Source organism: Phalaenopsis equestris, unplaced genomic scaffold (assembly GCF_001263595.1).
Source record: "Phalaenopsis equestris unplaced genomic scaffold, ASM126359v1 Scaffold000552, whole genome shotgun sequence".
NCBI lineage: Eukaryota > Viridiplantae > Streptophyta > Magnoliopsida > Asparagales > Orchidaceae > Phalaenopsis > Phalaenopsis equestris.
This window is the reverse complement of record NW_018164992.1, coordinates 1041776-1069700: the sequence shown is the minus strand read 5'-3', so window position 1 is coordinate 1069700 and position 27925 is coordinate 1041776. Positions and strand designations below refer to the sequence as shown.

Below are 27925 nucleotides of genomic sequence, written 5' to 3'. Positions count from 1 at the left end.
TGAAAATTATGGGGTCAGTTTGACTTCATCTTTTTCAAAATTAAAATTTTTAAAACGTCCTTCCGAAGCGGGCAACGGAATTTCAATTCCGATGACCGACAACTTCTTACGGGCAAACCCCACACCAAAAATAGTGCCGACAGGTACAAATCCCTATAAAGAATGAGATGTTTGAACTTTTGTTTAAATTTAGGTTCAAACCATATACGGGCAAAAGACTTCAATAAGCAACTCACATATATAATAAGAGATTATTCAAACTAAATAAATATTCGAGTGTATTTCTCAAAAAAAAAAAAGGTAACTTGCTATGATTTAAAATTTAAGGTGACATAGGACATATATATCAAGTATAACTAATTAACTATATGCAATACATAGCACACAATTTTTACACACACACTAACTTAACTATAAGTAAATAATCGGGGAAATTTTTCAAAAAAAAAAAAAAAAAAGGCAAACTGCTATGATTTAAAATTTAAAGTGACATAGGACATATATATCACATGCTTTATAAAGTATAACTAATTAACTATATGGAATACTTAACACAATTCACACACACACACACACACACCCACACACCCACACACCCACACACCCACCCACACCCACACCCACACACTAAACTAAACTATTGCCATATTACAAATTCAAACTTAATAAATATAAAAAAAAACTTACTAAAAAAAATACTTATAACTAACATGTGAGTACTTCATAATTTTTATGAGTTATTCACGTTTTAAATAATCTCCATCCTAGCCTTCCAAAAGTGAATGGACGGGCACACTCATCCTTCAAATACCGATCTGGAAGCGCCACTGGTCCACTCGCTCTGGCGCGAATGCGATAATCTGCGGTTCAGAGGAACCATGGAACCCTAGCTCTCGCGAGGAAATGGGCTCCTATCTGCCCCTCTCCGCTCCCCCTTTACTCTCGTGCAAATTCCATGTGAGAACTCCCGCGGTCTTTTCGCGATTGAAGGAAACTAGGGCTTGCAGATCTCCGCGTAAAAGTGGTATCATCTGTGCTTTGGAAGGGAAGCTCGAGGCCTCCTGGATCCGCTCGGATGGTAGCTCGGATGAAGATGGCTTTGGAGGATGGTCCGTCCTGAGAGTCGAAGAGCAGAATAGAACTGGTAGGGTTTTATTTTTCAATTTTTGATATATTACGTCTTTTATTGTTGCTATTGCTTGGAACTTCAGTGGTTTTCTTTGCAGGGTTTTCGAGAGTTATTCTTGCTGGGATTGGGACATCGGTAGTAGCAGTTTTGTTGGCCACTTTGGCTTACTGTTCTTTTTCAAGGAAAGGTATGTTTTCTTTTTTTTCTTTTTTTGGCTTGGTGAGTTAATTTATGAGATCAGAAAGTGCTTAGTTGAACTACAGCTTGTTGCTTGATAAAAACAAAGTGGGAAATTTAATATTGTACTTAGAAGTTGTAACCAGAACTTAAGGAGCGGGGTGGCGAGCATTTAAGTTTAATGCTTCTATCTCCCAAGAAAATTTTTAAAACTATTATAAATATTGTTATTAAATAAAAATATATTTAATATTAATTTTTATTAATTATTTAAGTTTACTGGATAAAATTTTCACCGTATTATATGATATTAAAGAGGTTAGTAAAATTCAAAGGGTGACAAGCGCCTCTCCTAGCCACTCCCTGGTTCCACTTTTGCTTAGGAGTGTTAATGCTGGTTGACTGGTATGGTTTGGATATGTCCCAAGGTTGATAAGACCTGAATATCACACACCCACACACCCACACACCCACACACCCACCCACACCCACACCCACACACTAAACTAAACTATTGCCATATTACAAATTCAAACTTAATAAATATAAAAAAAAACTTACTAAAAAAAATACTTATAACTAACATGTGAGTACTTCATAATTTTTATGAGTTATTCACGTTTTAAATAATCTCCATCCTAGCCTTCCAAAAGTGAATGGACGGGCACACTCATCCTTCAAATACCGATCTGGAAGCGCCACTGGTCCACTCGCTCTGGCGCGAATGCGATAATCTGCGGTTCAGAGGAACCATGGAACCCTAGCTCTCGCGAGGAAATGGGCTCCTATCTGCCCCTCTCCGCTCCCCCTTTACTCTCGTGCAAATTCCATGTGAGAACTCCCGCGGTCTTTTCGCGATTGAAGGAAACTAGGGCTTGCAGATCTCCGCGTAAAAGTGGTATCATCTGTGCTTTGGAAGGGAAGCTCGAGGCCTCCTGGATCCGCTCGGATGGTAGCTCGGATGAAGATGGCTTTGGAGGATGGTCCGTCCTGAGAGTCGAAGAGCAGAATAGAACTGGTAGGGTTTTATTTTTCAATTTTTGATATATTACGTCTTTTATTGTTGCTATTGCTTGGAACTTCAGTGGTTTTCTTTGCAGGGTTTTCGAGAGTTATTCTTGCTGGGATTGGGACATCGGTAGTAGCAGTTTTGTTGGCCACTTTGGCTTACTGTTCTTTTTCAAGGAAAGGTATGTTTTCTTTTTTTTCTTTTTTTGGCTTGGTGAGTTAATTTATGAGATCAGAAAGTGCTTAGTTGAACTACAGCTTGTTGCTTGATAAAAACAAAGTGGGAAATTTAATATTGTACTTAGAAGTTGTAACCAGAACTTAAGGAGCGGGGTGGCGAGCATTTAAGTTTAATGCTTCTATCTCCCAAGAAAATTTTTAAAACTATTATAAATATTGTTATTAAATAAAAATATATTTAATATTAATTTTTATTAATTATTTAAGTTTACTGGATAAAATTTTCACCGTATTATATGATATTAAAGAGGTTAGTAAAATTCAAAGGGTGACAAGCGCCTCTCCTAGCCACTCCCTGGTTCCACTTTTGCTTAGGAGTGTTAATGCTGGTTGACTGGTATGGTTTGGATATGTCCCAAGGTTGATAAGACCTGAATATGTTTGACTAAAATTGACCCATTTTTTTGATTTATTTATTATATATGTCAAAATTTTTGACCTGAATTTGACATGTTTAACCTTTTTTTATACGGATAATACAAAATTTTTATCGGATTAACACAATCTAATCAACAAAAAAATTGATTTTTTTTAAACAGTTTAACCCACCTATTACTCACCTAACACAAACTAAATAGTAATAAGGTCAATTTCAATTTTTGGGTTCTTTGGTTATACTCATACTCAACATGAATGATAATATGGTTAGCCCTTTTGACCATAACTCAACCCAACTATTAATAAGGTAAAGTTGAATTCGAATTTTTTGAGTTGAGTTTTGTTTGGGTTGTTTGCTTAAGTCATTTATCATCTTATAATAATTTTGACAAAGAGAGCAATACAAATTGAGGTCAATAAACTTTTAGGCGAGTGTCTTGATTTTTTCTTCAATTTGTATAGTGTAAGTAGAAGTTGGCTACAATTATGATATAATAAAACCTATAAATCTATATTTAGTAAAGCTCGAGTAGATAATAATTAAAAAAAATTGTCTGCCTCGGCAAATGTTAAATCTTGCTAATTTTTTGGTGCATTGTTTGGCTATTTCTTTAGGTTCTAAAATCTGCAATATGGATAAATCCTTAAATTAGTTTAATCATTTGAAAGGCAGAACTTAAGGCATCCTAAATTTACTTAATAATGGAGTTGAAACTAGATTTATTAAAAAAATAGGCTTGAGTTTACTTTTTTAGACCTAGACGTGTTGATGTGCGGTTGCATCGCGACTCTTGGGATGTCATGTGATTTGCTCATAGAAGGTGGAGAATTTTTGAGGCTCTTCTTCGCATTCACATACATGTAACCAAACTTTAATGCATTATAGGTGAACATGATTGATGTAGCATATTGTTCAGTTGAAGAGTTGATTGTTAGTATATTTTGAATAATTAATGGATCCATAATGAGATTTTTTGCATTGAAATTCTTTCACTGAAAAACATTTAATTCAACTAAGATGGCGACAAACATATCAATCTGGTGCAACCTATTGGATTTCATAATGGTAATGATTTTACTTTAAGAGATTGGGTGTTAAGTAATTTAACTGTGTCACTACTAAGTTTAAATAGGACATGCACATTTTTCTTTTTTGACCTTTTAGCATAAAAAAAAATATATGATAATCATTCATGCGCCACAAAACACTGAAATAATTCCATTTTCTATTATATTAATATAACTTGTTAAATTATATATGTTTCATAGATTTCTTAGAACTAAAATGCATGAATCAAACATATATATGGGAATAACAAAGTTTGACAATCAGAAGGCTTGTTTTTTAACGGAAAGATACATGGTAAATTGAATTTAGATCACCTCTTGATGATTCATCCATCAAAATAGACGGCCTTTTGTAAGAGAGGAATTGAAATAAGTTATGAAATAATCCAATCAGGGCGAGTATACTTTGATTTCAATAAGGAATCATCCATAACAGTCCACAATCCACAATGCTTTTACTGTTATGAAAATGAGAAGAAAATGCGTGACCTAACTGCTCTCAGGTAAGCTAAAATGGCGTATAAGTTTATAACCGCCTATAGGTGATTATTAGTGGTCAACTCAAAAGAACGATTTTTTTATTTTAACATTTGTTTTTATGTTTTTCCCTTTTTCTCTTATGGGGACATATAGAGAAAATAACCTAACTTGTTTCGCCTTTACTTCACCTGATTCATGATCTAGATTAGGATAATTCTCTCTCTCTCTCTCTCTCTCTCTCTCTCTCTATATATATATATATATTGTGGAAGTTTGCATGGTTTTGCATGGTTTTAGGACAGGATGGGCTAGGAGGTGGAGAGCATGGGTTGGGGGTGCAAAGTGGAAGCGTATTAATTAGACTTGAAGTGAGCCATCAATTGAGCATAAGCTGGACTGTGGTAGAGGTTGTTTAAAACAATGAACAAACGTTTTATTGTTAAATTATGTTGTTTTTTTTTATATTGCTATTTATTTCTCATCTTTTCATTCACCTATTGATTAGTCTTGTTGTGTGTCCCTTACTTGACTTGAGTCAAAGTGGAACGTTTGCTTTTGTTCTATGTTTTACCATAGCAAATTTGCCAACATTTTATCCATAGGAAGAGTTGTTGGATCAATAGGCAAGGATATCCTCGAAGTCAAATTTGTTGGGAAACATTTTTTATTTTCGAAATATTTTTTTTTTGCATTTTTGATTGTAATATTTTATTCCAGAGATTGTAGGAAAAAAACACCCAGTTTGCATTTGGATTTTCTTAAATAAATTACTAGAGTTTTGAATGGATTTTGATTAGCTGATATTCATGCTTTGGATGATCTTATAGGATGTTTTTTGCTGTCTTTGAAAGGAGTTGTTAGTTTTTCAAGGTTAAAGATGACATTTACTGTCGAGAAGGGTTAATTAGTTATAAATGCAGCTGTTTATTATGACTAATTGGAATGTGTTATATATGTGATGAAATTTAAGTTGTTCTTTGCCTTCGCTTTGAGAAACTCTGTCATAGCAACCTCTTCCATTCCATGGACCATGCAACAATAGCATTTCATTTTCATTTTTATTATTTAGCCATTGAACTAATTATGGTTGCAAATTTTTTTTCCTTAAACGAAATGTTGGGAAAAATGTGATATGCATGACATTTGATTTCTATTCTATTTGTTTTGTAATAGGTATTTGTACGTCTCTAGATTTAATTGAGGCTTAGTAAAAATACATTTGCAGATTTCACTTTCAAATAAATGTTTCATTACTAATTTGTTACCTTCTGTGTTTTCAAAAGATTCCGTTTATCTACTATTTGTTTTAAAAATTTTATTTCTACTTTTATAGATACAACCAATGCACATTAACTAACTTTGCAGGCTTCAAAGTAAAATTAAGTTCTCCATTCGGTGTATTTCATGACAATTCGGCACATTATGAGCTTTCAGAAGGAGCTGACAACGCTATAGAATCAGCTACATCATCTATTCAAGAGGTTCCTCTTGAAAGTGCTGAGTACAAATCTGGTATCCATTTTATTAACAACCATGTTGTAGAGCTACATTTCTCACTAGACTAACTTTTGGTGTCATTAAACGTGTAAATGAGAATTTTAGCAGTCTATGCACAAAATAGGTTCAATTCGTTTTTTGTTAAGACAAACATGAGCAACTATAGAATCGGTAAGCCTGAATCTTTTACTATGATTTCCTATACAAGCTGGGAAAGAATACAAATTCAAACTAAAGAACTCCATAGTTTCTCAAATAATGGCTTTGATGGCTGAGAAAATATTTTCAGTTTGATTGCATTGAATCTTTTAGCATCATGGGTAATAATACATATTCTTTGCAAGTTTATACAATTTGTTATGATTTATATATTTATGTATATAGTGGGTGGGGTGGAATTCAACCAATTAAGTCCATTCTTATACTTTTCCATGAAATTTCAAAACTTTTCATTCTCTTTGGCATTATTAAATTATTAGTAGACTTGATTTCAAGAATTCTTGAGTTCATTTGATAAAAAGGCAGTAAAATTTTCTCATTTGATAACATTGATAGTGGATTTTCGGGAAGAATTATTTAGATCACATTGTTCGATAAGAAAATCATCAAAAGTCCACATGTGATGACAAATTGCAAATAGGATTTCATATTAGACTGATAAAGGACTTGAAAGTTGTATCATTGGATTATAATTTAAATTACCGTTGGATAAAATGAGTTTTGAATTTTAAACTTATTAGTTAAGTTTATATTTTGTATTTTAAATTTTAGACGAGGCTTTCTTTTTAGTGGAGGTGGTTTAAGAAGGATACGGCTATCTTTATTTTATAAATTTAGTTTAAGAACAATATTATTTCTTTTAAATTGTAGAGTTAGTTCAAAAGAAGATATAATTAAATTCAGATTATTTTATTTTGTAAATTACCTTTTTTAAAATCCATAATTCAAGCATTGAAAAGTAGAACAAAGTTCTCAAAATAATTTTTCTATTTTCACTTTTTTCTTAGATTGGGATCTTAGAATATCAGCATCATTGCAGAATGTGGCATTGTTGCAAAGTCATTGTAGCAAAGCACGATATTGCAGAAAGTCAGTGCTACAAATTTCTTAATTGAGATCCTGCTACTTTTGTTTGTTGGTTGGATGTTTTCAGGATTAGCTCCATGCTTGCCTAGGAGGAAGAAGAGGTCATCGGTTTCTTTCTTTGGAGAAAATTTATATAAAAAAAACCCAATTCCATCATAGTTCGTCATAGTCCGTCATAGATATTTTGAGAACCATGCTTCTCATCCTTAAAAGGTTTTAAATGCTCCAAAAGTATCCCACAAATCTAATTATAGATTGTAATTTTGTATCAGGGGAAAGTTCCAACTCGTTCAAAAATTTGATGGTGAGATAAGGGACTTGAAAAGAAATAGACAAATAGTCTATGGTACAAAAAGAGAGTTCAAGAACTGGACGGGCATTTTCTTAGAACGCAATAATAGATGGTTGATTAGATGACCATAATTCTGGCTTCCTTCGAAGCTATGGTTACTAGTATACTCTTTTACTTTCATTTGCTTTACTGCTCATATGATAGGAGAAATGTCCAACAAGAGAACAACTTACAAAAGGTCCCAACAAGGGGATAAGAAGATAATTTTATCATTAATATCAAAGAAGTTTGAAATTTGCGAGACGCTTCACTTTGTATTATTTTTTGGAATGAAGAACACCTATGCTCATTTAAAGTTATCTTAAAATGATTTACTGTGGTGGAATTCATAATCTAAGAATTATGATTTTCCAGCCGTGGCATGATCATAGTTCAAGGAGTTATTAAAAACTTAGTTCTACTCCATTGTGTTTGAGGAAGAAAAATGTATTTGATGGTAGAATCTGTTACAAGGGAGTGAATAGAATGTGCAAGAATATATGACAATTTAGAAGAAAAGCTGTTGTTTAAGAGGTTTCATTAAATAAGATGTCTTGTCTTTATGAAGCATGTGTTTGGACTTCATGAGTATGCATATAAAGCTGAAGATGTTTCCAGTTGCAAATATTCTTTTATCAATCATTACAACCATAATATTGGTTAAAAAAGAGCAAGTATTTTTTTCTTGTGGATAAAAATCTTAAAATTCAATTTGGAAAGATGAGAAATTGTACTGGCATCTACGAAGGTGCATGACAATAGACCATTGCATCTTTATTGCAAGAAATCCAAGGCACAATCTTAAAAATTGTTAGAATTTGTATCCAGCAAAGCAGCCATAGTGGGAAGAAATGAAGAAGATTGTTGTCACTACCTCTTAATAAGTAAGTGAAATTCGAGCAAAAGACTGGCTTTGCTGTTTCGTGTATTTAATAGTGATGAGGCTAAGGAGGAATTCCTTCTCAGAAGTGTCTAGTAAAGTTGATCAAATTAAGGTTTTTCTTAATACTAGGTAAGATGGATTTAATGAATGAAGTTTCAGTTGAAGAAACTGTGCTATTGACGATTCAACATTTAAAAATGATTATCTGAGTCGGCTTTAGAATAATATTATTTTTTTTGTTGAGCCATCTGACATTGTACTCTTAGTCTTGTCTTGAGAAGTATTTTTGATTGGGTAGTTTATGAGGTTGTTCCACTAGATGTATGGGAAGTCTTTTATTGTTTGATATGGATTATATCTTCTGTAGAAGACAATAAAAGCTTATTCTTGTATGGGAAAGCTGGATAGATGTGTGTTCCGCTTGTTGCATATCACTGAAATATCAAAATCCATTATAAAACCTCCCCCTATATTATTTTTGTGAAATTTTCAATTTTTTAATCGTGGCACTTGTAAATACATCGGGTTGATAGTTAAAAAATAGCACATGGTGCTAGATTTTGTAAATATCAATGTTTCGGGTGCTATATATATATATATATGTAATTAACCCTAAATAAAAATATATATAATTCTCCACCTATCTTTTTCTTGCTCCTTACAAAATCCACGATCTAAAGACCTAATCTTTTGAATTGAATTTTTTTAAATGTCGATTTAGATCAAAATATCAACGTTAATACAAAATTAATAATTTTACAAAATTTTTAACCTATACTTAATTAAACAAAACCATATCCTTATCATTAATAGTGCTCAGTTCGGTCTTCATCTGCACACATGCGAGCCTCTCCTCTTTCCTTTTATTCTTTCAGTTGTGGATCAACTTAACTCCGCATGCACACAACGCCGCCTCCTGCTCCTTCCTTCTTCGACATCGTTTGGTTCTCTTTCTTCACACATGGCGACACAAGATAGCACCTAGTTTGACTTTAACGCCTCACGACGAGCCGATCTCCTCTCTCCTCAACCTCTTTTGACCGTTCGAGTGTGGTAATTGTCGTATGTCAAGGAGGAACCATATAAACCTTCCCCCTTCAACTTCTTTTTCTCTTCCCGTTGCCTTTCACTCACAGAAAGCGACTTGTATCGACAGTGGTGTATGATGTGAAACTCCTTGACGATGCTGCGGTTTTTCATTTTCTTGTTTTTTTGCTACGATTCCTCCGCCCTTCTTCTTCTTTTGAATTAGGGCATTACAACTTCACCTCTTTTTCTATTCTTCTCCTCTCCCGCTGTCTCTCCTCGTTCGTTCAATGGTTCAAATGAGGGGCAAGTGCGAAAGAAGTGTGCAATTTGAATTCTGCAAGGGGGTGTGTCTCTTCTAACTGACACTTATTTTATTTTATTTATTGTTATTATTATTATTGTTGTTGTTGTTTTTGTTATTTTATTTATTTTAAAAAAATTCCGTTATTACAGAAAACTATGAGTACATATGCAAATGCATGCTAGAGACACAACAATATTACTAATTTTGCCACAATTTGTACCACGTATCCTTTTATATTTTCAATATTTTAGGCACTCTACCCGCAAGAGCTGTCTTTTTTGCCTGCACTAACAACCTCTCGATACGCTTTTGCATCCACATCCGTCCATTCATCCTTCCTATTTTATGCTTTGTCGGAAAGAATCAAGATTCTTTCACACATTTTTTTATTTATTTTTCCCATCTTTTAATTTCATTTAGGCTTCAAGTTACCAAATTTTCTTTTCTTATCTTATGTTTTCTATGCAAACATTGGTATTTCATTATATTCAAGAGTTGATGGCAATCTTATTCATATAAATTGATTTTTTTTTCTAAAGAGAGGTTCAATGTTCATTGAGTAATAGCTTAGTAGTCTTTGCAGCTTACATAATTGACTCTTCTTGTCAGGAGTATTTTTATTCTTTGTTTATTCTTTAAATTTTTGGGGTATTTACATACATACTACATAATTATAATTTATTTACTTATCTAACAACCCAAACATTCATATTTACATCTACCATTCAAGTCTTTAACATCATATTAAAATTATTACCTTTAATTCCTTTTTAAAAGTGAAATATACCTCTTCTTGAATGACGTGCATTTGCTTTAATATGTCAAAAAATTACAAAACTATGCATGTATGAATCTATGGTGTACAAAAATGAGACCTATCATCTACAAGTATAAAGGAAAGTTTTCTATCATCATGTACATGCAACGAAAAGAAAGAGCCAATAAGGGTACGTTTGGCACAATCTGAGCGGCCCCATTACAATGGGATGCCATGAAGTAGTAAAAACTGTTCCCGACTAGTGGCTAGCAAGTAGAATCCCATTGCCCCTGGAATAGGAAAAAAAAAAAAAAACCATCTTTGTGAGTTCACCAAGAACCGTCACAGCGATGATGGTCGGGTTGTTGTCGGTGCGGTGATGAGTCTTAGCGTTTCTTGCCAGCCAACAATGGTGGATAGCATAGCAAAATCAACGCAGATGGGCAAGCTTGCTCTTCTGGATGTTGCCATGCTCCCTAATAGCTTCCTCAAAATCTCTATAGGTTGGTAAGTGGTTCTCCCATGACAAAAGAACTTTTTTGACCCTGCAAAAAAGCAAGCAGTCAGAAATATGATGGATTTGGTCTTCAATAATGAAGCAACCCCAGGGGTAGTTCGGGTTGTCCGCGAGTCCTCCCCTAGTGACCCATGAACCCATGAGAATAGCATCATGAAGGAGTCTCCACCTGAAAAAAAAACATTCTCGACGGTGAAGTTGTAGTTTACCGTACCAACTATAGCTATTTTGGGGTGTCGGGAAAGTTGCCTCATAGGAAAGAGCAGTAATAGTTTTGCTGGTGTGTAGCTTGTTGAGATCAATACTTTCTTCATGCAGGTTTCCAAATATCTGGACTTGTGAAATAAGAGCAGCCATCTGGGTGCCAAAATGATGCTGCAGGAGTTGATAGTTCCAGGTTCCGTTCGAGATCTTGTTAGGGACATTCTTATTCTCAACCGCACTGATGTTGGCTGGATAAGGGCCACTTGCTAATTGGGGTATCATTAATCCATGCTTGATTAAGAATATTGATTTTGGTGCCGACCGCCACTTTCCATCAGGTAATAGGCTGCAGATATTGAAAGCCCTCACAAACAATCTTCCAGGTATTGGAGTTAGTGCGATTGTAGATGTGGGACGTGAGATTCAGCCCATATTTGGCTTTCAAACATTTGTGGAGAAGAAAATTTGTATTCTGCATAGCCAACAAAATAATTGGAGCCCTTAAAGGCCCTCTCCAATTCTTATTTGCGTGAAATCCAAGGCCACCAATGCAGGCCAGCTGGGAAAGTGTCTCCCAGCCAAGATAGTGAACTGCATGATGGTGAAATATTTTGCGTCAAAGAAAATTTGGGCAACAGCATTCAATTTCATTTAAGGGGCTGATTGGCATCTCCGTGTGAGCAATTGCATACATGGCCATAGGGAGAAGACAAGATTTGATCAGTGTGGTCTGGCCTGCCAAGATGTTTATCTATTTCCCCAGGCATTGATTTTAGTGACAGCTTTGTCTAGAAAATCAGAAAAATCTGATTTGGTTAATTTTCTTAGACCAAATTCAATATCGAGATATTCATTGTCGGTCACTGTTTTAAAATTCAGGTTTCGATATACGGTGTTTCTTCCAATCACAAATAGCTTTGCTGAAAAGGTTGGTTGATTTATCTTCATTATTACACCAGCCAATCCATTTACAATAATCCATCATAATCTTCATTAAAGTTTTAGTCGCTTCCATTTACAATAATCCATCATAATCTTCATTAAAGTTTTAGCCGCTGCCATAGATGCTTCTGAGAAAAGGATAATGTTGTCCACATAAAGTAAATAAGAAATGGAAGTGGCGCTATTCGCCAATTTGATGCCAATGTGTCTAGCTCGTTGAGAGAGAGCTTGTGAGAGAAGAGCAACACATAAGATAAATAAATAAGGGGATAATGGACATCCCTATTGGAAGCCACATTTTGCCTCGATCCAAGTCGATTGTTTCCCATTGACAAGTAAAGCAAACCTCGGATGTACCTGCTTCAAGGGCGCCACGAAGAGTGACCCAACTCATTTTGTCATAGGCTTTCTCCATACTATTTTGGTCTTCATGAGGCCGCATTTGGCCTTGGAGTGCTTTAATTTGTTAACCATCTCTTGTGCCACCAAGCAATGGTTTGAGATAGCTCTATGCGGAACAGAAGCTCCGTGTTCCTCGGAGATAAGAAATGGAAGTGTTCCTTTAAGTCGGATCACCAGGACTTTGCAACCACCTTATAGATTGTGGTACAATGACTGAAATACTTCTTTTCATGTATAGGTTTATGACACCAAGATGTTATAAGTGTAAATATCAAAATTTATGTGAATGCATAAGAATTGTGTGGTATGTATGTAAATTTACCTAATTCTTTTCAATATGTACTGTGATGATAGTCAATGATGATCTGATAAGGTTGGTTGATACTTTTAATGAACTGAAGCTATGTTCAAAATTCAATGTTCAATTCATACGGTCGGTAGAGTTGTTTTCTGTGCTTCGTGCACTTGTTATGATCATAACGACATCCTTTTGCAAATTTATTAAACTTTTTTTCATGTACCCACAAACCCCAGGTGAATGATAGTATCATGACCAATTATTATGTAATATTGTGATCGCATATTCAGGGACCAATTTCCTTTTTTTGTTTGGAAAATTCTTTATTCAGTGTTAACTAGTTGGGAAGTAATAACTATTTTGATATGCTCAAATTAGTAAGGTTCGAGGCTTATACTTGGTTAATGTTTTGCTAAACATTATAAAATTCTGGTTGTTAAATCTAAAATACTTGTTTGGAGCAAGAAATAATTCTTGTATTTGGCTCATTTATTATAGTCATAAATGCAGGAGTCTGCAATTCAGCCTCTTATTGATTCTTGTATGTGATTTGGTTTGTCCACCATTTCCAATATTATCAAATGCTTTATTGTTTATGAAAATTGCTTTTCTTTTTTCCCTGTTTTTTCCTCTAGCATTCCTCTTCCAAATCTCAACTGTTAGTTTTTGATGTGTCAGCTTCTGAAGGAAAAAAACGCATTGTTATCTCTGTTGCTGATGCTACTCAACTGGAAGCTTTAAATGTTCTTAGAATTCTAAAGGTCTGCTCATGTGACGTATATTCTTTTATCTACTTTTTTTGTTTGATCTTACTTGCTAATTTTTGTAAATTTTTTATAACTCGGAGAACCGTTAGACACCTTTATCAAGTTAAGCTTAAGAAACTTGTTTTCCATCTTAGCCTCTCTTTCACAATAATTCTTGGTTCAAATGTCTTATAATTCAGAAAACATGTGAACACATGTCTATAATCTTGTATTGCTATGTTGTGTGAAATAAAATTGGCCTCTCTGCTGGAGGTTTACAAGTTGTTCCACAGATGTTTTTTTTATGGTTGTGAAACCCTTGGAGGGATTGTAGGTTTGGGGTTTCTTTTTTAAATAAGCAACACAAGATTATTGCATTGTAAACATGCCGTGCAGTTTTTTTTTGTATTTGTCCTCGTCATGTGGTATTTGGAAGTAATCAATATTTTTGTCGTCTAGTAGCACAAAAAATTTCCAATAACTTGTTTGATTTTTACATGAACTATGATCAATGTTGATACCGGAGTAAACCCATACCACCACGAAAAAACATTGTTATTATTATTGAATTCAACTGGTTACAAACAAAATTATTGCGAACATGAAATAAACGACAACATAAAAATACACCCTAGGGCGATGACATGAGGGGGTGGGTGACGGCTGGCCAACAAGTAGAAGATCGATCGGTGAAGACGACAGTAGTAGGATGTGTTGGAAGGCAATCATCATTGGCTGGATTTGGTGGAGTGGCTGCGACAGCTGTTGGAGGGGCGGGGACATGCTGCTGCAGCGATTGGAAGGGTTGGAAGCAGGTGGCGATGGTACTGATTGAAGGGGGAGATGCTTGGAATTCTGTCTGATAGGTGGAAGAGATCAGTGACCTTTTGGAGTAGTGCTGGAGGGATGCCAGGTTGTTAGGGAAGGGGTGACCAACAACCGGAAGAGAGCCAAAAGAGGTCTCTACGGTTGTTGGGAGGTGGTCCGAGGTCGGGTGGCAGCTGGGAAGGGCCTGGAGGCCTGTGCGGTAGTTGGGAGGTGGCTGGCGACTGCTGGAAGTGGGTTGGAGGTCTGTATAATATTATAGAAGATGGTTTGCGACTGCTAGAAGCTGGGCCAGAGAGGTTGCTGAAGGATAAATGTCTTGTCATGGTCGAGCTATAGCCAAAGTACTACCCGGACCTTTGGAGATAGTCACCACCTTAGACGAGTTACAGCCGGAGCACGTTCTCGTCATTGGGTAAAGCCCAAAGAGGGGAAGAACGCCTCAAAGGCAACAATTGAAATTAATAATTATCAAAAGCCTCCTCACCATAGACAAACACAATATAGTATAAAGGATCCTAACACAAAGAAATAGGAAGGATTTTGAAATTGGGAAAAAAATGGAAGGTGGTAGAAAATGTAGGCAATGAATAGGTAGGAATTAGAATTGGAAAGAAATAGAAATAGAAAAGGATGTAGAAAAGACAAGAAGGAATTGGAATTGGTTTGAAATAGGAAAGGAGAGGGGGAGGTAAAGGCTATATCGCTACATTGTAGCAACTGCAGTACCACGATTTGGTAAGCTTCCCGTCAAATGTGCTCACTTGAGCTTGAATCTTTGCTAGAATGTGGTAGAAGGAAAGAGAAACAAACACAAATGAAGGATTAATCTATAGATCGTGCTGCCCATAGTATCGTGCTAATAAGGCTATGGATTTGATGATGGCGGTATATAATTGATAACTGTAGTGAAGGCAATGATACAAATGTATTTTATGTTAGTTTAGAAATAGTTGACGTTGATTCTACTATGGCAGTGTTGTGAAACCAACGAAGGAGCTAGATGAATTGTTTTGGGGAGTGGTGGAGAGGAAAGTTGATTATATAACGACAATGGGTGCTAGCATTAGTTTTTGTTAAGGTATGCTTTCTTTTCATTTTAATTGGATCCATATTCATTCGTGCGTCATTTGGGACATTGTATTTTTTCTCATAACATAAGTATAGTGCTCCTTTACTAAATAATACATTATTATTTTCTTTCCCGCATTATGTTAGAGTGGGGTCAGTAACCCAAGCTGTTGCTCCACCCTGAGTCAAAAAGTTTTAAAGCTTTAATGAAATGAATTGCATTTTCTTTTGGTCTTTAATGCATATTTTAACATAAGAATTTAATTCATATTAGACTATAATTAGTCATTAAGTTTTACTTACACATGAAGTTAAATGTTTTCTTTCTGGAGAAGGAAAGTTTTAGGTTGTTATGTCTGATATGAGAGACTTCGTTTACTAGAGGAGGATCACTGCTGCTGGTTATATTTGTTATAATAATAGTTTCTCTTTACTGTTTCTATTAAACATTGATATATTGTTTGATAATGGCTTGAGATATTATATTTGGATGTTATTGTTTCTGGATGTTTGTTTTTATTGCACTTTGTGAATTAGTGGCTCTTTTATGTATTGTAAGTATTCAAAATGTGGATAGTTAATGTTAATATCGTCCGACCGCAGTTCCCGCCTTAGTTAATTCTAAGCACCGGGCCGGGTCATCACATATATACATTGTGGGGGTGTACTCAACATGCATGACTAATGCTCGTTTAAATTTGCTCGAGCCATTTAAAGTTTTTTTAGGTTTTTCTTTTTAAAGCTTATTATCCTTAAGTATGACTACTCATTTTGTTTTTTTTTTTTTGGGCTTGTTCCTTTTTCCATCTTTTTTAAATGACACTTCTTCTTAAGAACTTTTTGCTGGAAAAAAAAAATGGGGAGGCACTCACATCACCTTGTTGTCATCTTCATTAACCTTTTACAGTTTTTTTGAGTTGGCTTTATAAATTCCTTTTTGTTGTATATATTGTTAATTTTTTTTTTTTGCGCCAATGATATTACAACTTCTCATTAAATTTGGCATACTTCTTTTCTTTCTCATAAATTTTATACTTTTTTTACCTGCCATAGCTTCACTATGCTACATATCTATATGTATGTGTTAAACTGAGCTATCCAATATCAGCCAATTATATTCAGTTTGGTTGAATTTTTTTTTTTTGGGGTTTCAAACCAATTAACGCACACCCCTATTATCAGATTTTTTCTAGTATAATATTTTCTCACAGTTTTACTTAATTTTCCACGTTTAACTTTCTTTTAAGTGAGCTTTTTTGTTCAAGGCTTTTATCCATTCAATTTATGGTCTAATTGTAATTGTTTATAAAATTTATATTTAAATATTTATGGTATTCTCTTATCCATAACAATCTAGAGGCATATGTTTCTGAATTTTGGCCACTAATCTTAACTTCCAAAATTTCACGATTTCTACTTACTTTTTTTTATTAGCTAATATCGATAATAATTTGTTTTATGCAGTCAGGCTCACACGCATGCATGCGTATGCCTATATTGGCGCACACCAGCTTGTGTACAGATGCGCAAGATTTTTTTGTTGATTTATTTTATCAATGAAAATTTTAATCAAATCAAATAATAAAATCAATTTATTTGAAAATCCTTATGATCCATTTTAAATAATCATAATTGATTTATTTTGGTTTGTTCACCATGAAAGCAATTAATCCTAAACGCGCACAAGATTTTCTTGTGATTTATTTTTTCAATGGAAATTTTAATCAAATAAAATAATAAATTCAATTTATTTGAAACCGCTAACAGAAATATGCACACCATTTTAAATAATTATAATTGATTTATTTTGGTCGGTTCTATTGTTAAAGCTATTTAAACCATAAAATGCACTCCCCTGATGATTTGCGGTGGCACTTCACACTTTATTTTGGGACATTTACATAATACGCACCTAATTCTTTGTATTTACATATCTAACACATAAATCATACTTTTTACATTTATACCTTCCAAATCTTTCACATCACATAAAAGTGCCACTATTTTGGCTTTAAAATACAGTAAATTATGCTTTTTCATGCAGAGGTAAGGTGGCATATCCATAAAAATTGAAGTTTTGGTGTTAGATATGTAATTACGTAGGTATTGAGTGGTATGTATGTAAATCTTCCCATTTTTTATTGGATAATTTGTGATATCTAATGCGACTCTGATTATTGATTTTGGTTGAATTTTAATTATGATACTCAGATCATTGACTATGATGCCAATGCTGACGATTTATGCACTAAAAGGGAATACGCAAGGTGGCTAGTTAAAGCAAACGTCATGCTTGAGAGGTACTTTCAAGTAAAGGTGCACTTACATACACAGTACACAATTCTTATTTATTTACAAATCTCGCATCTAAATTTTTATTTTTACACACATTACACTCAAATATTTAATATCACATTAAAAATAGCACTGTTATAACTTTTAAAAAGTGAAGTACATCTTTTGATGCTTATGTTTAAAGCACCGAAGTGCTTTGTATGTAAATATGAAAGTTTAGGGGTGAAATATGTAAATACATAAGAATTGTGTGCTAGCCATGTAAGTTTCCCTCGAGTAAATCAGACATCTGAAACATTTTATTGGTGACAAATTTCTTCGGTCATCAGCGTAAATTCTTTCAAAATTCCGGGCAATTTTGTGTTTTTAAGAACTAAGATAGTAAAGTGTTGCATGGGGTTACAGGAAGGCCATGCATGAAAAATTTCCATTACTACTATTGTTTAGTCTTTGGCATCAGCATACGAAGATTTGGTATTTTATTATCCAGGCTAACCAGCATTATAGTTCTTGCCAAAATATTTTAGGATCATTTACATACATACCACCCAATTCTCGTGTAACTACATATCTAAGACCTAGTTTTGTTTTTATATTTATAGTAACCAAATCTTTCATATCACATCAAAAATACCACCATTTAACTTTTGAAAAGTGATATAAACCTTTTCATTTATGGATAAAATGGTATGAATGTAAAAGTTGTTGAAGTTTTTGCATTATATATGTGAATACATAAGAATTGAGTGAATCGTATGTAAATTTTCCATTTTTTTTTGCCCAGTAGATTTATATGGTGTATGCTTTCATTTCAGGAAAGCCAAAAATAGGTTAGTTCCGACAAGTTTGCTTGCTGGTTCAGTTTCTCCAGCATTTGATGATGTGAACCTCCATGACCCTGATTTTGAGTGTATTCAAGGTGAGTTAAATGCTTCTATATTTGATTCAATGTGGGATTTTTCATGTTTTTCTAATAAAGTTTCTGGCAAAAGCTCTTGGAGAAGCTGGCATTGTTTCTAGCAGGTTGTCTTCACCAAATTCCTCCAGTTTGTCTGATATTGAAAAGTTGAACGAGGAAGAGGGATTTTACTTTTTCCCCAACAAGTACTTACTGTGGAACTTGATATTTATAGGTTTAAGGAGAAATTTTGGGTACAAAATTTCTTTTTTTGATTATTTTTTTTGCAGCTTTATATCACGCTTCGATCTGGTAAATTGGACTGCTATGCTTGAATATTCAAACTTTTTGGAATTGGAGGAGGTACAAAAATTCTTGACTAACTCAGACATTCATTATTTCTTTTCGGGGGCATTTACATACGTCACACACAATTCTTATGTATTTACATATCTCAAGCCTAAACTTTCATATTTATACCCAGCGCTCAAATTTTTAATATCACATAAAAACAGCATTATTACCACTTTTTAAATGTGAAATACACCTTCTCATGTATAGGTTTAAAGCACCAAAGTGTTATGTATGTAAATATGAAGGTTTAGGCGTCAGACACAAATAAATAAGAATTGTGTGCTACATATGTAAATTTCTCTTTCTTTTTTGTCCGTGGGACTTCTAGTCTTCCCTATAATATATTCAAATGAATATGAAAGCTGAGGAATCTCAACTAAAGTCAATGCCAACCTTGATTTTTTTTTTGAAGGATTTTCATACATAGAAATCATACATATCACTCAATTTCTATGTATTTACATAGCTAACTCCTAAACGTCAATTTTTACTTATATGCCACCATAACTTTTGCGTGAAAAGGTGTATTCACATTTTAAAATAGTGGTATTTTTTATGTAATATGAAAGATTTGGGTGGCATAAATGTAAAAGAAAATTTTAGTTGTTTGATATGTAAATGCATAAGAATTGAGTGGTGTGTATTTAAATGCCCCTTCTATTTTTTGGTTCCTGTTCATGTGATGAGAATTTGATTTCTTATAGTGTTTCTAAAGCTTGACTTTTTGCAGTCCAGATATCACGGACGAAGCCTCGCCTGTTGGATTTGTGTGCTCGTAATCTGAATGCAGCACCACAGCTGTTGGCGGACTTGATATCTGGCAATAGGGGCATAGTTGCAAGAACCTTTGGTATTAATTTTTTTGGAGCATTTACATATGTACCGCCCAATTTTCTTGTATTTACATATCTAACACCTAAATTTACTTTTTACATCAATACTACCCAAACCGTTCATTTCATATAAAAAATGCCATCATTTCAATTTTTAAAAAGCGAAAGACACATTTTCATGCACTTGTAAGGTGGCATGTCTGTAAACGTCGAAGTTTAGGTGTTAGTTATGTAAATGCATGGGAAATGAATGGTATGTATGTAAATCTTTCTAGTTTTTTCTTGTTAGTGCCGTCATATTGTGGCTTCCTTTTTATCATGAATATCATTTTATTTGATCAGCACTATGCCAACAACTTCAAGCTATTGTAAGTGCAGCAAAACATGCTGGGCGAAGTCCAGCACACTGAATTTTTTGTATTAATATAGGGGGGCATTTACATACATAGCATACAATTCTGATGTATTCACATAGCTGAAACCTAAACTTTCATATTTACACACATAGCACCCAATTCTTAATTTCACATTAAAATTTGCAGTGTTGCTAAATTTTAAAAGTGAAATCTATGTTTTCATGCGTAGGCTGAAAGAAGAAAAGTGCTATGCTTGTAAATATGAAAGTTTAGATGTAGGAAATGTAAATACATACAAATTTTGTGCTATGTAAATTTTCTACTAATAAATTATAAGGGGCATTTACATACATTGCACACTCTTTTGTTTTTACATATCTGACACCTTATATTTCATATTTATATATATAACACTCAAATCTTTAATATCATATAAAAAAATGCACCATTACCACTTCTTAAAAGTTAAATACATCTTTTTTGTGCAGTTTTAAAGCACCAAAGTGCTATGTATGTTAGTATAAAATTTTAGGTGTGAGATGCAAAAATAAATAAGCATTTTGTGCTGTCTGTAATCATCCCATTAATAAATTATGTTATATTTTGATTTTGAAAACCAAGTGTTATGCAGCCAATTTTAATTGTCCTTTTTTAGCTTCTGTCTATTGTGCATCATCACTTGAATTAGCTAACCTATGTTCAATCTGACGAAGTTAATAATAGCACGAGTTTATCAACTTTATAGTAGTGTGAATTTTGATACTTTGGAAGATGTCAAGAAAGAGTATAGAAAACAATGATTATCGTAAATTTATCTGCTTGAATAGATGATTGATAGGAATGAGACAAGTTTTCATAGGAATTAGGGCAAATAAAATATTTTACTTCATCGACATGAAACAACACAATCCCAAATACATAAAAGATAGATCTACAATTCGAGAGTTAGGCAACTCTCTCCCAAACCCTAATTCCTAAAATTCACGACACAATCGCACCCTAATTCCTAAAGTAGAACTCCTAAAATTCAAGACAACAATCAACATTCTCCAATCCTAATCATATTAAGCCCTATTTATTATAGACAATAATAATTAACAAATGACTAAATTGCTCTTTTAGACTTGCACCTAAAATATGTCTTTATATTGTTTGGTTGGCTCGGTGTGGGTTATGTGGGATCACTCGACTTATTGAAGCATTAGGCGGAAGACATTTTTCTAACATTACTCCCTTCCTATAAGATACATTGTCCTCAAGGTGAAAGAGAAAAACCTGTTACTGGATCAAGTCGTATGACTCCCACATTGCGTCATAATCTGATAACCCTTTTCATTTAATTAACACTTTTTTTTTCTACTTGTCAATTTCTGATGTGCCCCTGTTAACTCTAATGGTTCCAAAAGAATTTCCATATTCTCAATCAAAGTAGGGGAAAGTGAAGAAGGGGATCCCTTATCACCAATAGCACACCTCATTTGTGATACGTGAAACATTGGATGAAGTGTCGATGAAGGCGGCAATTTAAAGCGATAAACCACCGCACCAATGTGCTCAATAATCTCATAAGGGCCGAAATAGCGTGGGGAGAGTTTCTTATTCCCGCGTCTTGTCATTTCCTTCTGTCAATACGGCCGAAGTTATAGATTCACCTTATATCCCATCACAAATCACACATCTCTTCGATGTCTGTTAGCTTGTTTCTTTATAAATTTTTGAGCTCAATAAATGTCCCTTTCCACCAACACTTTGTCCCTTTCTTTTAAGTATCAATAGGAGAGCCAAGCTAGCTTTGTGATCTGGCTTGAGCTCAACTTGATAAATGGCTTGTGAGCAGAGCTTAATAAGCTAACAAGACAAGCTCAAGCTAGCCCTTACTTGACCCGTTAGCTCTTGAGCCGACTTGTTTAAAAAAAATAGTAATATAAAAAATACTTAAAATTTATAAAGTTTCATATTTCATTTTTAAAATATTAAAAATATTTTAAAAAAATATTTTTTATATCATATCAAGTGATTTCTTATTATTTATCTCCAGGTTATTCATTCTATTTGTTATTTTATTAGAATACTAGCTTAAATTAATATTCTTTTTCTTTCTTTAATAATAAACAAGTTGGCTTGTGAACAAGTTTGAACTCGTTGGCTTAAACTTGGGCTTGAACTCGATTAATTATTCAAGCTAAGCTCAAGCTGAGAGTGACTTGAGCTCGACTCGGGTTGTTTACACCCCTAATACTGATTCAACAGAGACACTGACTTAGTTCTGTGTCCATAATACGCCAAATGGGGTGGATCATGACCATACCAAATTTTAAAAGCAGTGGTCTGAGAAGCTGTATGATACAACGTATTGTACAACTACCCTGCCCCGGGTAGCCATTTAACCCATTGCTTGGGTGCGTCAGATACAAATCAATACAAATAGGTCTCCGCACTTCGATTAACAACTTCGATTGTCCATCAATTGTGGGTGTTATGCTTTACTTCTCTTCATTATAGTCTCTCGTATTTCAAATAGCTTTCTCCATAAATGACTCAAGAAGACATTGTCTCAATCCAATACTACCGATTCTTGCATTCCATGCAAACAAACAACCTTTCGTATAAAACTAGCAGCTACAAAAAACAATCTGTATATGGACGAGGTAGAGGGACAAAGTGAGTGTACTTGCTCAACCAGTCCACAACCACCAATACAGTTGTAAATCCTTCTGACCGAGGTAAGTCTTCAATGAAATCCATCATCACCTCCTCAAATACCCTCTTCTGTAATGTCCAAGATTATAATAACTCCCAGACGCTACCGTCATATATTTGTGTCGTTGCACATTGAAAGCATGTGATGTTGTTCATTCAGAAATAACTCAATAAGACATTGTCTTGGTCCAATACTATCGATTCTGGCATTCCATGCAAACGAACAACCTCTAGCATAAAAACAATGATGACCAAAACATCAGTATAGGGATGACGTAGAGGGACAAAATGAGCGTACTTGCTCAACCGGTCCACAACCACCAAGGTGACTGTAAATACTTTTGAGGTATGCCTTCAATGAAATCCATTGTCACCTCCTTCCACACCATCTTCAGTAGTGCTAGATATTATAAAAACCTCTAAGCGCTAATGTCATGTACTTGTGTCGTTGACACTTCACATATTGAAGCCATGTGACGCAGGGCGTACTGCACGAGCTTTTCTGCGACGAAAAGCGGGAGTCCCGCATTCGTGCCTAAACCAAATCAATCCAATTTTTTTCATTGTCGTGGACACGGTTGGCCCTCTTGTGCCACTACTAGTTTTCATATTATTATTTATATTTCTTTTATGATGTTTTAGGGCTAGTTCTTTAGTATGTTTTGTTCAAGACAACTACCAGCATCTCCAGTTTCTCTTTTAGGGTTGTATGTAAGGTTCAAGTAGTGCTCTAGCTCAATCTCGCTCTCGAGGTGATTATGCTTCACTCCATTCTTTCACATTGCTTCACGTCGTTCATCGCCGTGCTTCCCTATTGTAGCTACCCTAAATAGCCATCTTTCGACTGTTTTTCTGTAGTCTCACTTTGTTGCCACTTTCTAGAACCTGTCTTCTACCTCTTGCTACCTTCCAGACTTGCATGCCACGACGCCGCTACTTCCCTGCCCCATGTTTCCTTTGCTGCCGCCTACCAAATCTTGTGCTCCACCGCACTGCAACCCCAAACATCCAACTGCTTCTGTTTGCTGCTGCCTTCCCGTCGACCCCAACCCCTTTTATGGCTTGTCGCTTCCACTTGGATAGCAAAGCCGTTCTGTCTTGCCTGTTTCAACCTTCCTAGCCATCCCTACCATCTTCTATTGTTCCTGCTCCACTGCTCCTGCCGTCCATCTTCTATTGTTGCTGCCCCACTGTCTTGCCTGTTGACTCGGTTACCAGCATTTTTGAAAACCATCTTTGGTGTTTTGAGGGATATGAGATCCTACAGTGTGATTCAAATGCTTTTAGAGACGTAGTTGAAGACCCTCCAACTTCGGGAGATCACATCATTCCCACCACCTTCAATGCGATCGACCTAACTCCATACTATAAGGCGACATAAGTTTCAACGGATGAGGTCGAAGCTCCCTCAATCCTAGGAGAATGCTTCAGGGAATAGCACGCTGGCTTGCACGCGTCGAAAAATGGGAGTCCCGCTTTCATGTATTGATAGAACCGATGCAGGTTTTCTCGTTGATGTGGAGTTGTCCGATCTTCTTGGGCCTCTCTTAATTATCCTATTATTATATATCTATTTTTTTTTTTTTTTGATAGTTTATGGCTTGTTATTTCTTGTGTTTTGTTTGGGACAGTCATTGACGTCTACAGTTTTTCTTATAGGACTGTATCCGAAGGTCGAATGGTGCTCCAAATGTATTTTGCTCGGGAGGTGCTGATTATCCTTTTCTCCATCCTCCCACATTGCTTCGTGCGTTCCACGTCTCCCTTCCCTGCTGCAGTTGCCCAAATGGCATATCTCGACTGTATTTCTACAGTCCCACTTTGCTGCCACTTTCCTAAACTAGCCCTTCCACACTGCCGTTCCACTCCAGACCAACTTCCACTTGTTGGTGCCTACAGACTTACGCTCCACCTTGCTACTTCCTCCCAAACACATGTTTTCTATGTTGTCGCCTTCCAAAGCTTGTGCGTCGCCTTGCTGCCACCTGAAACAACCAACTGTTACTGTTTGTCGTTGTCTTTTTATCAGTTCCAGTCCCTTTCCCGGCCTGCTGATGCCACTCAAACATCAATGCCATGCTGTTCTTGCTTGTTCCAACCTTCTCAGCTGTCTCTACCATCTTATATTTTTGCTGCCTCGTTGTTCCAGCCGCCCATAAGTACTACCCTCTCCATCCACCTCCTAAAAACCTTACCTACTGAAATCACCACCCTTCAACACCCCATCATACCCATTCCAACCACCTAACACCACTTCCTGTTCGCTTAGCCAACCTCCACTACCCCGGGATCGACCTGTAATTAAGTTTATGTGTCTTGTATGTTGCTATTTTCTATTTTTATTTGTGTGATTATGATTCTTTATTTGAATTCAACAATAATATCTAATTTTTTTTTTTATTATTTTGGTTAACTCCAGTATCACAATTTCCTCCACATCTTTTTGCATTCTCACCAAGTACACTTCTACCACTACCATTTTGTATATTTTGATCATGCTCGAACTCCCCCCGATAGCTATACTGCGAAACACCTGTAATATTTTCTGTATTAAAGGGCCTACAATTCCAACATTTGAGGCTCCTTCATCCGTTTTGAATAGGCATCAATGACCATATTCTCTAATCCCGGGCAATACTAAATCTTAAAGTCATACCCCAGTAGCTTTGATAGGCGCCTTAGATGTTCCTCAGTCACCATATGCTACTCTAACAAAAATTTAAGGCTGCATTGATCTGTGTGTACTATAAAATGCCCCCTTAATAAAGAAGGTCACCATTTTCGAATCACAAGCAAAATCTCCATTAGCTCCCGCTCATAAATTGGCTTGACTGGTTCTCGTAGTTAGTACTTCACTGAAGTAAGCTATGGGTTGCTTACAATGCATGAGGACTACGCCTAACCCATAATCTGAAACATTCGTCTCTATAATGAATGGTTGGCTGAAGTCAGGTAACACTAATACTAGTACACTAGTTATAGCCTTTTTTAACCTCTCAAAAGCCTGGGTCACCACTTCGCCCCACTAAGAGCTTACCTATTTCAATTGCTCATTCAAAGACCACGCAGACGAACTGTAACACTTCATGAATTTTTGCTAGTATACTGTGTGGCCCAAAAATTCTCTCAACTTCTTCTAGGTCTTAGGTAGTGGCCAATCAAGCATAGCCACCACCTTAAATTGATCCACTGAAACTCCTACAACCAACATCACATGTCCTAAGTACTTCACCTTCGATTAGGCTTAACGAACGAGCCGAACACGACCTGTTCCCTAGTGACGAGAATATTTGGCAACCCTACAGTGAAGTGCTAAAATAGTCTTTTGACCCTTTTCTTGGGGTAATTTCGGTCCCAGAGTCTCTAAAAGTGTTTATTTAGTCCATAGAATTTATTAATACGAGCTGAAATAGTCCCTAAAAAGGACTGTTTTAGCCCCAATTTAAATAGTATGGGGACTTATTTGGCACCTTTATAGACCATGTCCCTAAAATGACCCATATAAACTGTCAAAGGGACTATATTTACACTTAACTCCTTTATTACATTAAGACTAAAGAGTTTTGCTCTTATCTCGGACCAAAGTTTCGATGCTCATTTTTTTCGCAAATTTTTTTACAGGTAATATTCGATGCCTTCAACCCAACAAACCCGTCACAAAGGCGCAAGCCGCTGTCGCACTAACTAGCGGTAGAATGGCCAAAGCAGTTCAAACCGAACTAGCACGCCTCGAGGCGGAAGAGCTATTGAGATCAGCTGAAATGGAAGAAATCAAGCTCGAGTTGACTCACAGAGGGGTCATACAAAAGCACTGGGAGGAGAAACTAAGCGAGGCGAAAATATTTGCACTTCAGTCTGAAAAAAATCTTGAAATTGCATTGACTGAGTTAGAGATTGAGAGAGCAGCTGAAGAAGACAGACTCGGCGATTACTTGAAAGAGAAAATGGCTTTAGAATGTCAGCAACAGCTCCTGTTCAATCTTAGGAAGGAAGTTGATGAACTGAAGGAGAAGCTTCGAAATGAAAGAGGGGTTTTTACGGGGGAGAAGCAGGATTTGGAGACTCAGCTGAGAGATTTAGATGTAGAAAAAGGGGAAGTTTTTGAGGCCAGATCAGTGTTGGAAGCTGAGAAAGACGCTGTTCAAATAATGAGGTACCACCCTTTTCCTTTATATTTACATATCTAACTCCTAAATTTCACTTTTTTACATTTATATCAGCCAAAATTTTCATATCATATCAAAAGTGCCATTGTTTTAACTATTAACCTTTTCATGCATTAGTAAAGTGACATAACCCTATGCATGAGAATATGTATTTGATTTTTAAAAAGTTAGTAATGATTATATTTTGGATGTAATATTAAATATTTGAGTGTTATGCATGTAAATATGAAGGTTATGGTTTAGATGTATAAATATATGATAATGACGTGGTGTATATGTAAATGCCCTGGAAAATATTTGTAAAACAAAATAAAAAATAAAACCGAAGCTTAATCTAAAATCAAGCAATTTCTTACTCATCTTCTATTCTCTGGTATGCATGTTCAGATCATTTAACTCTTGGAGCTTTTACATACTTACATACCTCCCAATCCTTATATATTTGCATATCTAACGGCTAAATTTTACTTTTTTACATTAGTACCCCCCAAATCTTTCATATCACGTCAAAATGATCATCATTTGAACTTTTAAACAGTGGAATATATCCTTTCATCCATAGGTTAAGATGGCATGCATGTAAAATTGAAGTTTAGATGTTAGATATGTAAATTCTAGGATAAAGTGGTATGTATGTAAATCTTCCTTAAATATCTATTTTATCATTTTATTTTCACATAGTTAATCATATTTATTTATTTATTATTCAGGTCATGGGTGGAAGAAGAAGCTGAGCATATCAGAGCCAGAGCCAATGTTCTGGAGCAGGCAGTTCAGAGATGGAAAGGAGGCAAAGCCTTGTCCCAGCAATAACAGATTATCACCCATTTTCTTCATATAAGTTGCAAATGAATTGAGTAAATTATTTTCAAGTTTATTTTGTATGCTTGTGAAGAATTGCAATATTTACATGCATACCGCACAATTCTTATGTATTTACATATCTGACCC

The 27925-nt window shown here is 35.2% G+C and overlaps 1 protein-coding gene across 3 annotated transcripts; it reads left to right on the top strand.

The window, feature by feature from the left end:
* Positions 1-786: 786 nt before the first annotated feature.
* LOC110029121 lies at positions 787-27925 on the top strand. 3 transcript variants are annotated; one of them, XM_020731244.1, is made up of 11 exons: positions 787-1144; positions 1227-1316; positions 5846-5992; positions 13409-13491; positions 17584-17672; positions 18483-18586; positions 18660-18771; positions 18856-18928; positions 19655-19769; positions 26430-26961; positions 27685-27925. In XM_020731244.1, exons 1-11 carry the CDS (start codon positions 904-906, stop codon positions 27785-27787), a joined length of 1689 nt encoding a protein of 562 aa, XP_020586903.1. In that variant the 5' UTR covers positions 787-903; the 3' UTR covers positions 27788-27925. The 3 variants fall into 3 exon arrangements, with proteins under 3 accessions (XP_020586903.1, XP_020586904.1, XP_020586902.1); XM_020731245.1 differs by lacking the exons at positions 787-1144; positions 1227-1316 and adding exons at positions 1967-2324; positions 2407-2496 and having other exon boundaries at positions 18856-18925; XM_020731243.1 differs by lacking the exons at positions 787-1144; positions 1227-1316 and adding exons at positions 1967-2324; positions 2407-2496.